General features: G+C 48.2%; 1 protein-coding gene across 6 annotated transcripts in view; it reads left to right on the top strand.

The window, feature by feature from the left end:
- The window catches only part of LOC110500965 (oxysterol-binding protein-related protein 8), a 151,590-nt gene extending 141,344 nt beyond the window's left edge, over positions 1–10,246 (top strand). For 4 of the 6 annotated variants that reach the window (XM_036945132.1, XM_036945131.1, XM_036945133.1 and 1 more), the window contains 5 exons: positions 6,447–6,632; positions 7,242–7,398; positions 8,159–8,264; positions 9,028–9,133; positions 9,302–10,246. In XM_036945132.1, the coding sequence (XP_036801027.1) occupies positions 6,447–6,632; positions 7,242–7,398; positions 8,159–8,264; positions 9,028–9,133; positions 9,302–9,437 (691 nt within the window). In that variant the 3' untranslated portion in view covers positions 9,438–10,246. The remainder of the gene's footprint in view (positions 1–6,446; positions 6,633–7,241; positions 7,399–8,158; positions 8,265–9,027; positions 9,134–9,301) is intronic. The other 2 variants (XM_036945130.1, XM_036945135.1) reach the window with 1 other exon arrangement.
- The last annotated feature ends 3,701 nt before the right edge of the window (positions 10,247–13,947 follow it).

Here is a 13,947-nt window from a genome sequence, read left to right as displayed (position 1 = left end):
CCTCGTTGACTCTTTATTCCTCCTCCCTCCTCTATTCATCATCTCATTCCTTCCCCTCGTTGGCTCTTTATTCCTCCTCCCTCCCCTCATCATCTCATTCCTTCCCCTCGTTGGCTCTTTGTTCCTCCTCCCTCCCCTCATCATCTCATTCCTTCCCCTCGTTGGCTCTTTATTCCTCCTCCCTCCCCTCATCTCATTCCTTCCCCTCGTTGACTCTTTATTCCTCCTCCCTCCCCTCATCTCATTCCTTCCCCTCGTTGGCTCTTTATTCCTCCTCCCTCCCCTCATCTCATTCCTTCCCCTCGTTGACTCTTTATTCCTCCTCCCTCCCCTCATCTCATTCCTTCCCCTCGTTGACTCTTTATTCCTCCTCCCTCCCCTCATCTCATTCCTTCCCCTCGTTGACTCTTTATTCCTCCTCCCTCCCCTCATCTCATTCCTTCCCCTCGTTGACTCTTTATTCCTCCTCCCTCCCATCATCTCATTCCTTCCCCTCGTTGACTCTTTATTCCTCCTCCCTCCTCTATTCATCATCTCATTCCTTCCCCTCGTTGGCTCTTTATTCCTCCTCCCTCCCCTCATCTCATTCCTTCCCCTCGTTGACTCTTTATTCCTCCTCCCTCCCCTCATCATCTCATTCCTTCCCCTCGTTGACTCTTTATTCCTCCTCCCTCCCCTCATCTCATTCCTTCCCCTCGTTGGCTCTTTATTCCTCCTCCCTCCCCTCATCTCATTCCTTCCCCTCGTTGACTCTTTATTCCTCCTCCCTCCCCTCATCATCTCATTCCTTCCCCTCGTTGACTCTTTATTCCTCCTCCCTCCTCTATTCATCATCTCATTCCTTCCCCTCGTTGACTCTTTATTCCTCCTCCCTCCCCTCATCATCTCATTCCTTCCCCTCGTTGACTCTTTATTCCTCCTCCCTCCTCTATTCATCATCTCATTCCTTCCCCTCGTTGACTCTTTATTCCTCCTCCCTCCCCTCATCATCTCATTCCTTCCCCTCGTTGACTCTTTATTCCTCCTCCCTCCCCTCATCTCATTCCTTCCCCTCGTTGACTCTTTATTCCTCCTCCCTCCCCTCATCTCATTCCTTCCCCTCGTTGACTCTTTATTCCTCCTCCCTCCCCTCATCATCTCATTCCTTCCCCTCGTTGACTCTTTATTCCTCCTCCCTCCTCTATTCATCATCTCATTCCTTCCCCTCGTTGACTCTTTATTCCTCCTCCCTCCCCTCATCATCTCATTCCTTCCCCTCGTTGACTCTTTATTCCTCCTCCCTCCCCTCATCATCTCATTCCTTCCCCTCGTTGGCTCTTTATTCCTCCTCCCTCCTCTCATCATCTCATTCCTTCCCCTCGTTGGCTCTTTATTCCTCCTCCCTCCTCTCATCATCTCATTCCTTCCCCTCGTTGACTCTTTATTCCTCCTCCCTCCCCTCATCTCATTCCTTCCCCTCGTTGGCTCTTTATTCCTCCTCCCTCCCCTCATCTCATTCCTTCCCCTCGTTGAGTCTTTATTCCTCCTCCCTCCCATCATCTCATTCCTTCCCCTCGTTGACTCTTTATTCCTCCTCCCTCCTCTATTCATCATCTCATTCCTTCCCCTCGTTGGCTCTGTATTCCTCCTCCCTCCCCTCATCTCATTCCTTCCCCTCGTTGACTCTTTATTCCTCCTCCCTCCCCTCATCTCATTCCTTCCCCTCGTTGGCTCTTTATTCCTCCTCCCTCCCCTCATCTCATTCCTTCCCCTCGTTGACTCTTTATTCCTCCTCCCTCCCCTCATCTCATTCCTTCCCCTCGTTGACTCTTTATTCCTCCTCCCTCCCCTCATCTCATTCCTTCCCCTCGTTGACTCTTTATTCCTCCTCCCTCCCCTCATCATCTCATTCCTTCCCCTCGTTGACTCTTTATTCCTCCTCCCTCCCCTCATCTCATTCCTTCCCCTCGTTGGCTCTTTATTCCTCCTCCCTCCCCTCATCTCATTCCTTCCCCTCGTTGACTCTTTATTCCTCCTCCCTCCCCTCATCATCTCATTCCTTCCCCTCGTTGACTCTTTATTCCTCCTCCCTCCTCTATTCATCATCTCATTCCTTCCCCTTATTGACTCTTTATTCCTCCTCCCTCCCCTCATCTCATTCCTTCCCCTCGTTGACTCTTTATTCCTCCTCCCTCCCCTCATCATCTCATTCCTTCCCCTCGTTGACTCTTTATTCCTCCTCCCTCCTCTATTCATCATCTCATTCCTTCCCCTCGTTGACTCTTTATTCCTCCTCCCTCCCCTCATCATCTCATTCCTTCCCCTCGTTGACTCTTTATTCCTCCTCCCTCCCCTATTCATCTCATTCCTTCCCCTCGTTGACTCTTTATTCCTCCTCCCTCCTCTATTCATCATCTCATTCCTTCCCCTTGTTGACTCTTTATTCCTCCTCCCTCCCCTCATCTCATTCCTTCCCCTCGTTGACTCTTTATTCCTCCTCCCTCCCCTCATCATCTCATTCCTTCCCCTCGTTGACTCTTTATTCCTCCTCCCTCCCCTCATCATCTCATTCCTTCCCCTCGTTGACTCTTTATTCCTCCTCCCTCCCCTCATCATCTCATTCCTTCCCCTCGTTGGCTCTTTATTCCTCCTCCCTCCTCCCATCATCTCATTCCTTCCCCTCGTTGGCTCTTTATTCCTCCTCCCTCCTCTCATCATCTCATTCCTTCCCCTCGTTGGCTCTTTATTCCTCCTCCCTCCTCTCATCATCTCATTCCTTCCCCTCGTTGACTCTTTATTCCTCCTCCCTCCCCTCATCATCTCATTCCTTCCCCTCGTTGACTCTTTATTCCTCCTCCCTCCCCTCATCATCTCATTCCTTCCCCTCGTTGACTCTTTATTCCTCCTCCCTCCCCTCATCATCTCATTCCTTCCCCTCGTTGGCTCTTTATTCCTCCTCCCTCCTCCCATCATCTCATTCCTTCCCCTCGTTGGCTCTTTATTCCTCCTCCCTCCTCTCATCATCTCATTCCTTCCCCTCGTTGGCTCTTTATTCCTCCTCCCTCCTCTCATCATCTCATTCCTTCCCCTCGTTGACTCTTTATTCCTCCTCCCTCCCCTCATCTCATTCCTTCCCCTCGTTGACTCTTTATTCCTCCTCCCTCTCATCATCTCATTCATTCCCCTCGTTGACTATTTATTCCTCCTCCCTCCCCTCATCATCTCATTCCTTCCCCTCGTTGACTCTTTATTCCTCCTCCCTCCTCTGTTCACCATCTCATTCCTTCCCCTCGTTGACTCTTTATTCCTCCTCCCTCCCCTCATCTCATTCCTTCCCCTCGTTGGCTCTTTATTCCTCCTCCCTCCCCTCATCTCATTCCTTCCCCTCGTTGACTCTTTATTCCTCCTCCCTCCCCTCATCTCATTCCTTCCCCTCGTTGACTCTTTATTCCTCCTCCCTCCTCTATTCATCATCTCATTCCTTCTCCTCGTTGGCTCTTTATTCCTCCTCCCTCCCCTCATCATCTCATTCCTTCCCCTCGTTGGCTCTTTATTCCTCCTCCCTCCTCTATTCATCATCTCATTCCTTCCCCTCGTTGACTCTTTATTCCTCCTCCCTCCCCTCATCATCTCATTCCTTCCCCTCGTTGACTCTTTATTCCTCCTCCCTCCCCTCATCATCTCATTCCTTCCCCTCGTTGACTCTTTATTCCTCCTCCCTCCCCTCATCATCTCATTCCTTCCCCTCGTTGACTCTTTATTCCTCCTCCCTCCCCTCATCATCTCATTCCTTCCCCTCGTTGACTCTTTATTCCTCCTCCCTCCCCTCATCATCTCATTCCTTCCCCTCGTTGGCTCTTTATTCCTCCTCCCTCCCCTCATCATCTCATTCCTTCCCCTCGTTGACTCTTTATTCCTCCTCCCTCCTCTATTCATCATCTCATTCCTTCCCCTCGTTGGCTCTTTATTCCTCCTCCCTCCCCTCATCATCTCATTCCTTCCCCTCGTTGGCTCTTTATTCCTCCTCCCTCCTCTATTCATCATCTCATTCCTTCCCCTCGTTGACTCTTTATTCCTCCTCCCTCCCCTCATCTCATTCCTTCCCCTCGTTGGCTCTTTATTCCTCCTCCCTCCCCTCATCTCATTCCTTCCCCTCGTTGACTCTTTATTCCTCCTCCCTCCCTTAATCATCTCATTCCTTCCCCTCGTTGACTCTTTATTCCTCCTCCCTCCCCTCATCTCATTCCTTCCCCTCGTTGACTCTTTATTCCTCCTCCCTCCCCTCATCTCATTCCTTGCCCTCGTTGACTCTTTATTCCTCCTCCCTCCTCTATTCATCATCTCATTCCTTCCCCTCGTTGACTCTTTATTCCTCCTCCCTCCCCTCATCATCTCATTCCTTCCCCTCATTGACTCTTTATTCCTCCTCCCTCCTCTATTCATCATCTCATTCCTTCCCCTCGTTGGCTCTTTATTCCTCCTCCCTCCTCTCATCATCTCATTCCTTCCCCTCGTTGACTCTTTATTCCTCCTCCCTCCCCTCATCTCATTCCTTCCCCTCGTTGACTCTTTATTCCTCCTCCCTCTCATCATCTCATTCATTCCCCTCGTTGACTATTTATTCCTCCTCCCTCCCCTCATCATCTCATTCCTTCCCCTCGTTGACTTTTTATTCCTCCTCCCTCCTCTGTTCACCATCTCATTCCTTCCCCTCGTTGACTCTTTATTCCTCCTCCCTCCCCTCATCTCATTCCTTCCCCTCGTTGGCTCTTTATTCCTCCTCCCTCCCCTCATCTCATTCCTTCCCCTCGTTGACTCTTTATTCCTCCTCCCTCCCCTCATCTCATTCCTTCCCCTCGTTGACTCTTTATTCCTCCTCCCTCCTCTATTCATCATCTCATTCCTTCTCCTCGTTGGCTCTTTATTCCTCCTCCCTCCCCTCATCATCTCATTCCTTCCCCTCGTTGGCTCTTTATTCCTCCTCCCTCCTCTATTCATCATCTCATTCCTTCCCCTCGTTGACTCTTTATTCCTCCTCCCTCCCCTCATCATCTCATTCCTTCCCCTCGTTGACTCTTTATTCCTCCTCCCTCCCCTCATCATCTCATTCCTTCCCCTCGTTGACTCTTTATTCCTCCTCCCTCCCCTCATCATCTCATTCCTTCCCCTCGTTGACTCTTTATTCCTCCTCCCTCCCCTCATCATCTCATTCCTTCCCCTCGTTGACTCTTTATTCCTCCTCCCTCCCCTCATCATCTCATTCCTTCCCCTCGTTGGCTCTTTATTCCTCCTCCCTCCCCTCATCATCTCATTCCTTCCCCTCGTTGACTCTTTATTCCTCCTCCCTCCTCTATTCATCATCTCATTCCTTCCCCTCGTTGGCTCTTTATTCCTCCTCCCTCCCCTCATCATCTCATTCCTTCCCCTCGTTGGCTCTTTATTCCTCCTCCCTCCTCTATTCATCATCTCATTCCTTCCCCTCGTTGACTCTTTATTCCTCCTCCCTCCCCTCATCTCATTCCTTCCCCTCGTTGGCTCTTTATTCCTCCTCCCTCCCCTCATCTCATTCCTTCCCCTCGTTGACTCTTTATTCCTCCTCCCTCCCTTAATCATCTCATTCCTTCCCCTCGTTGACTCTTTATTCCTCCTCCCTCCCCTCATCTCATTCCTTGCCCTCGTTGACTCTTTATTCCTCCTCCCTCCTCTATTCATCATCTCATTCCTTCCCCTCGTTGACTCTTTATTCCTCCTCCCTCCCCTCATCATCTCATTCCTTCCCCTCATTGACTCTTTATTCCTCCTCCCTCCTCTATTCATCATCTCATTCCTTCCCCTCGTTGACTCTTTATTCCTCCTCCCTCCCCTCATCATCTCATTCCTTCCCCTCGTTGGCTCTTTATTCCTCCTCCCTCCCCTCATCTCATTCCTTCCCCTCGTTGGCTCTTTATTCCTCCTCCCTCCCCTCATCTCATTCATTCCCCTCGTTGACTCTTTATTCCTCCTCCCTCCCCTCATCTCATTCATTCCCCTCGTTGACTCTTTATTCCTCCTCCCTCCCCTCATCATCTCATTCCTTCCCCTCGTTGGCTCTTTATTCCTCCTCCCTCCCCTCATCATCTCATTCCTTCCCCTCGTTGGCTCTTTATTCCTCCTCCCTCCCCTCATCTCATTCCTTCCCCTCGTTGGCTCTTTATTCCTCCTCCCTCCCCTCATCTCATTCCTTCCCCTCGTTGGCTCTTTATTCCTCCTCCCTCCCCTCATCTCATTCATTCCCCTCATTGACTCTTTATTCCTCCTCTCCTCTATTCACCATCTCATTCCTTATATATATATATTTATATCTCTCTCTCTCTCTCTATATATATATATATATATATATCTCTAAATCTCTCTCTAAATAAAAATATCTTCCTCTCTCTCTATCTCCCCCTCTCTCTCTCCCTCTGTCTCTCCCTCCGTCCTCCCAGGTTATGGCAGCATGTAACGAGGGCCATCAACAACAAGGACCAGACAGAGGCCACCAATGAGAAGTTTATCCTGGAGGAGGCTCAGAGGAAGTCAACCCGCGAGCGCAAGGCCAAGTGTGAGGACTGGGCGCCCGGGCTCTTTGAACAGGACCCCGTCACCGGAGAGTGGCATTACAGATATGCCGAGTGAGTTTCTTATCTCTAATTCACGCACTCTATTCCCCACAGGGCTCTGGTCTAAAGTAGTGCACTATATAGGGAATAGGGTGCCATTTGGTACGTGACCCGTTAGTTGAAGTTGAGTAGAAGTTACAGTTCTAGGATCAGCTTATCTCCCTCATATTTGTATGTTAGCCATGAGTGGGTGAAATGTGAGACTGACCTTCGATGCCTGTCTGGGAGCTTGATATATTAAAGGAGAGGAGCCAGCTAGTGGAGATGTTATGTAACTAAATTCTCTATTGACAGGCAGAGCCAGGAATAACTTGAGGTTATTTTTAACGTTTATAGAGATGTTAGACTGTATTAGTTTGCCAATGCTTCCATTACTATGACGACCAAGAAGTAGCATCAAAACCTTGTATGTAATGTATGTCAAGTCTCTGCATCTGAACTGACCCCAGAGCTTATCAACAGGAGGATTGTGACACCTAATGGATGGACCTGGTGTTACAACAACATGTTGGCATAACATTACCAACAGACTGTAATATCTGCTTATGTAATGTTCTCTGTGTGTGTGTGTGTGTGTGTGTGTGTGTCTGTGTGTCTGTGTGTCTGTGTGTGTGTCCACAGCACCCGGCCGTGGGATCCGCTGAATGATATGATTCAGTTTGAGAAAGACGGCTGGATCCAGACTAAAGTGCGGCACCGCACCCCTATGGTACGTTCTGCCAGTGTAATTAGTCTCAGTAACCAGGGCCCCAGGAGGGATGGCAATTGCAAGTGCCAGGTAGGTTGGCCAACCGAACAGCGCTCCCTGAGTTGTTTTTATACTTCTTGATTTTTTTTTTACTCCACCTCCTCCACTTCAGTTTGTCACCAGCCACCACTGCAGCTTGCTCTAAAAGTCTTCTCCAGCTCCATTCACAACCATCGCCTGTGGCTGCTTCTGTTCCGTGTGGGCCACGCCGCCCAGCCTGTTGTCTCGTACAGCCATTTTGTTTTGACTGTTTCCCCACCACCTACCGCCATGTTGGTTGTTGTCATTTTTTAGATGATTTCTGGATCATTCTGTTTTCCTTTTTAAGAAGGCTGGTTGTTGATGTCTCCGAGCGCTTTAAGTGCTTTAATAGGTGCTTGGTTGGTTAGTTCATTTGGTTAATTTTAGTTGCAACTGACTGTGTTGTTGGTTGTTTTTGGAGTTTCACTGGATGTGGCCGATTGGCACGCTCGCATGCCTCATATTACTGTGCTACTGATTAGCATGTGATGCAAGTGTTATTGTGTGTGTGTGTGTGTGCGTGCGTGCGTGTGTGTGCGTGCGTGCGTGTGTGTGCGTGCGTGCGTTTGTGTCTGTGTTTTGTTCCTAATTGCAGCTATTTACGTAGTTTCTGTGTGTTTGTTCGTAGGTGTACAAGCGTGTGTGTGCGGTGCGTGAGTGTTTTTGTGTAGGTATCTTTGGTTTTGTCGTCTTCTCTGTGGTGTGTGTGTTGATTTGGTGGCTGGTGTGTGTGGCTCTGTGTTGATGTGTGTGTCCTTGGTGTGTGTAGGTGACAGGGCCCAAAAGAAAGCACAAGCACAGTGACAAGCCCAAGAAACCTGAGAGTGGCTGCTCCTCCCCAGAACCTGACCGCCAGGACTCCTCCGGCAGCGAGCGTACGTCTCACACACACACACACACACACACACACACATACCAACAATATTACAATACCACTCACATTAATATACATACAATCCCAATGCTGCAACACAACGACCCACCCCTCATACACACTCATACACCCACACACATACACACTCATACACCCCCACCCACACTCATACACCACCCACACACACTCATACACCCCTCACACGCGCACACATACACTCATACACCCCCACACACATACACTCCCCCCACATATACACACTCATACACCCCCCCCCCCCACATATACACTCATACACCCCCCCCCACATATACACACTCATACACCCCCCCACATATACACACTCATACACCCCCCCACATATACACACACTCATACACCCAATACATATACACACTCATACACCCCAACAGCACAATGGTGTGGGCGTACCCCAACAGCACAATGGTGTGGGCGTATACCAGTCATAAAAAAATTGTCAATAGAGAGAGTAGACCGCTGATTGGTCAGCTCATCCCCATCAGGAGTATGACATCATACTCTGAGGAAATGGAAAGCAATAGCATGTCTGTTTGAGATGCAAGTTGGAGGTTTTCAAAGTGTTTTTTTCCCTCCAATACGACTATAGGACGAGTCAACAACATTATTTGGGTATAAGTTAACATAAAATGTACTTTTAAAAGTGACATTTTCACTGGACATTTACTTTAACATGTGTTATTGACTCTTTGTTACAGCTGATTGTTGCTGTTTGTGTATTTCAGGACACAAAAGCAAGCACAGTAGCCGGTTAAGGAAAAAGGGCCCAGACCTTAGTGAACTTCAAAGTGCCATTGATTCTATAAAGAAGACACAGGAGAACATTTACAAGTGAGGGTCGTTCAAACATGAGACATTGAGTGTGTGTGCGTGTGGTCTTTGAGTGAGTGAGGATTCAATTGTTCCCAACTTATGCATTGTGAGTTTGTGGTTGTGCATATAATTCCTGTGACTGAGCCCTCACTGACTCTGTCTGCGTGTGTGCGCCTACATCTCCAGGAGCATCGGTGTGCTGCGCTCCCGAACGACAGTGGGCCAGGCGGCAGCAGAGGGCGGATTCCTGCAGCAGCGCGACTACGCCATCATCATCCTCCTCATCCTCCTTCAGGTCTTCATCAACTTCCTGTTCAAGTAGCAGCCGACAGACTGACAGAGAGAGAGACAGATGGAGTTAGAGAGAGAGACCGATGGAGAGAGAGAGACAGGACTGATGGGGGGGGGTTGTCCAGGTTAAGGAGGAGAAACAGTCTGGAAGTGAATGAACTTCAAGAGCACCCAGTAGCTCTGCCTCAACCCTCTCTCTCTCTCTCTCTACTGAGTTGACCCTGCTCCACTGTCCTCAGACGGGCCACCATTGTCACACACACGTCTCCAAAGCAAGCATTCCTGAAAGAGGCTCCTCAAAAAAAACTGAAATTGTTTTTAATTTCTATTTATTTGTACCTGTTTAAAGATCGGTGTATTTTTAAAGGGGGAGTGGCACCGGCCAGGACTGAAGGGAAGTTGAGGTCAGCGTTCGGCCTTAGCCGGCGTCATGATGTCGTGAACTGGGCCTTGGAGAAGGGATTGACATCTGGCGGCCATTTTTAATTTTGCTAACGGACACCGCTCCTTGCATTTCACCCGCCTCCCCAACGACAGGGAACATTTTACACTGAGACTTTTGAAGAAAAGTTACTTTCATTCAATATTTTTTTTTAAAGACTGTTCATTTGTTTCGTTTGTTTGGTGTGTCCTTTGTGAGTAGAACCTCTAGTTCAAAAATATACGAGAAGGGAGAAGAACAGATTTAAGCGGTCCAATATATGCTTTGACAAGGCTCGAGTTTCCTAGCTTGACGGGGAATCGACAAACAAAAGAAGGTCATTGTAATCAATCGATTTGAATCGTTCCACTCAAATTTGTAGACCAGGTCAATTGTATAAACTAGATGCTTGACATGAATTGTTGCTGTGTGGTTAACATGTACGGTAGGATGAATGTTCAGCTGATCACTTGCCCGATAGTGTGTAAACATGACACCTAGTAGACAGTAGAGTCCCCAGTGGGGAGGCTGTTCATAGACTTTTGTACAGTAGTAACTCAACATTGTCAGCCAGTCAGAAATCAACTAGATGAAGTGAAAATCTGCCAGATGCTGTGTTTCAGGTGTAGTATAGGCCGTCAGTCCACTTCCTGTGTACATACCTAACGGACTGACTCACTCATAGCAGTTGTGTTCTTTCCTAAAGAGACGTTCTTTCACACAGACAAGACCCTCTGTGGAACAAGCCAGTCTGGCATTATCAATACCCCATTACCTCGGTGTCTCTGTGGGCTGCCCACTCTGTGTGTGTCTGTGGTCATCGCCTCGTCACTGTCGTCCACTCATCCAAACCAGACGTTTAGAATGTGGTCACAAGAAAATTACACCCGTGCCTTCTAGAGTGGGGGGTTTGGGGGGTGGGGCTAATGGGGGGGGTTGAGAGGGGTGGGGCTGAGAGTTTGGGGGCTGGGTGGAAGTTTGAGGCTTAATGGGGAGGTTAGAGGTGGGACTGGGGTTTTGGGGGGGCGCTAATGGAGGTTAGGGATGGGGTGAGGATGGGGGTTTGGTGGGTGGATGGATGTTTGGGGCTAACGGGGGGGGTAGTGGTTGGGAGGGGTGGGGACAGTGAGAGAGTAGGTAGGTGTACAGTAGAAGTGTAAGGGCGAGCAATAGCCAGTGTTTTGGAGTGGTCGTGCCATATCAAGCCTTAGAGAAGAGTCCTGCTTGGCCCCTCCCAGCGTTGCTGTGGTTACGCTGCCGTGGGAATTCTGGAAGCTGATTCCTGCCACTTGGAGAGAGGAGGTTATCTCTCCAAATCATCTCTCCATATTTCCTCTCTTTCGTTCTTTCTCTCCCTCTCTATCTCTTCACAAGGCACCAAAACCAGGGGAACAACATGGCTCCTCTTCCTTGTCATTGTTCATTGTGTTGTATTATAATGAAAATCACTTTCTGTTTTTTGTTTTCTATGTGGCACATTTTTGCTTGCTCCATTCTTTTGTTTTTCCTCACTTTTCAGTGTTGATTTATACAGACGATACCGCTGATATGATTCTGTTCCATGTCGTTTTGCGGTCACCCCTCGATGACTTGAGTTCATTGTCAAATTACCTTTTTTGCATCCCAAATGGCACCCTATTCCCAAAATAATGCCCTACTTTTGACCAGAGCCCTAAAATACATGTAGTGTACCATATAGGAAATAGGGTGCTATTTGGGACCTACCGCTGGACTCTCTGTATCCGGACACCCCTGGTCTCTCTGCATCCGGACACCCCTGGTCTCTCTGTACCAGGACACCCCTGGTCTCTCTGTACCAGGACATCCCTGGTCTCTCTGTACCAGGACATCCCTGGTCTCTCTGTACCAGGACACCCCTGGTCTCTCTGTACCAGGACACCGCTGGTCTCTCTGTACCAGGACATCCCTGGTGTCTCTGTACCAGGACATCCCTGGTGTCTCTGTACCAGGACATCCCTGGTCTCTCTGTACCAGGACACCCCTGGTCTCTCTGTACCAGGACATCCCTGGTCTCTCTGTACCAGGACATCCCTGGTCTCTCTGTACCAGGACATCCCTGGTCTCTCTGGTATGTATTTGTATGACAATAACACCTTCCGGAAAGTTATGTTGCCACATCCCCAAATAAAATAAAAATTACGTCTTTATTGTCTTGTCTGTATGGGGCCAATCAACTATATAACCTCTAGTCAGTGAACTATGTTGCCGGTCAGCTATAAAGACACACTTTGGTGAACTAATTTGAGGGATGATATGTTTAAGCAATAAGGCACGGGGTGTGTTGTATATGGCCAAAGTAACACGGCTAAGGGCTCGAACCACCCAGTTTATAATCTGTAATAGACCATGTACTGTAGTCTGTGAACCTGATGAAGTAGTGTTGTGGTAACAGATCCCAACAGGGACAAAACATAATGACCTATTACAACTCTAGGATCGCTGTTGGACAAAGAGTGGGAGGGAGGATGACTGAGATAATGATCGTGAGAACAGAAAATGTATTTTTAGTTTTTATTACTGTGTTTGATCTGCTTCTGTTTCCTTGCTGTGTTATTTTCGCCTGGAAGCCAAATGGGGTATCCATCCGCCAAATGGGGTATCCATCCGCCAAATGGGGTATCCATCCGCCAAATGGGGTATCCATCCGCCAAATGGGACGGCAGGGTAGCCTAGTGGTTAGAGCGTTGGACTAGTAACCGGAAGGTTGTGAGTTCAAACCCCCGAGCTGACAAGGTACAAATCTGTCGTTCTGCCCCTGAACAGGCAGTTAACCCACTGTTCCTAGGCCATCATTGAAAATAAGAATTTGTTCTTAACTGACTTGCCTGGTTAAATAAAGGTAAAATAAAAAATAAATATCCGAATGGGATATATCCATCCTCTGTAGACAGGAGTTCTGTGGAAACTGCTAGAACACCTTTCTGGATTGCCATGTAACAGATGGCTGTCGTCACTAGAGGGCACAGTTAAAACTGCTCAGACCATTGGCATTGCCTGGCATAACCCACCTCTAGACATGTATTCATCATTGCGTTTGCCTGAGATGATTATAGGTCAGACACAACTTCAACAACTATTCACTCAGGTCCAAGTGTATTTACGTGTATTTAACCTTCATTTTAACAGAGTCATACTGAGTCCATGGTCTCTTTTACAGATAAGACCTGAATTACAGAAAATACACACATCAATATAAATACAAAATGCAGGTATAAAAACATCATGGTGATAAAAACAAACCGTTATAAGATCCTTTGAAGTGCGTATCAACACGTGTAGTAGCAGGTACTTCCTTTAACCTGCTTTGGGTGCCAGATGGGAAGGGTTGCACTTTTGGGACTATTCCATTGGTTCTGTTGCACCAGACAAGCTCAATGAAGTGCAACTTAAGTATATGAAAGATAACAAATATATTTTAACTTTGGTCTGTACACACACACAGTCCCCATCTAGCATGAAGTTAAGAGGCCGGTGGCTAGCTCCCATTCCAGCATCTGGCTGGCCATGTCCCAATAAAATACACTAGCTTCCTGTCTTCATTTTCATCTTTCCTTCACAAACACTAATGACTTGACCTGTCATGTGCCAGCACTATGGTGAAACCCTAAAGAGACCCCTCACCTCTCGGCTGTGGTGAAGGCAAGGACACCAGAAAAGGAAGCCACTTCAGGAGTATTAGGACCAGTGGTGACCCGTCATTCAGGGCAGGTGGGGTTTTTGAGCCCCACCTGTTGAGCTACAAATTATTATTTTGTTTTGCCTGTTTTGCATGTTATTTTGGCATTAATTCATGTCATATCAGTTTGCAAGCAATGTAAAAGAAGAAACTGTAGTACAAACATGCTCTCTCTTGAGTAAGGCAGCTCTAAAATGCAGGTGTTTCAGCCTAGCACAGTGCTTTCTGTGGTGGAGGAACAGCCAGCAGAATAGGTGTTGGTAATCTTGTCTAGTGGCGCCGTGATTGGCTCAGTGTTCTGTCACTCATGGGGACACTACGTCACCTCAGAATCGTTAAAGAGAGAGCCAAGCAGTTCAAGTCCCCCTGGGTGCTGCCATAGATTTACATTAGAAGTGCCCATCCAAGAAGGCTCAAGGTCAT

This window comes from Oncorhynchus mykiss, chromosome 15 (assembly GCF_013265735.2).
Source record: "Oncorhynchus mykiss isolate Arlee chromosome 15, USDA_OmykA_1.1, whole genome shotgun sequence".
NCBI lineage: Eukaryota > Metazoa > Chordata > Actinopteri > Salmoniformes > Salmonidae > Oncorhynchus > Oncorhynchus mykiss.
The sequence above is the reverse complement of the archived record's forward strand: the minus strand, read 5'-3'. Positions and strand labels throughout refer to the sequence as shown.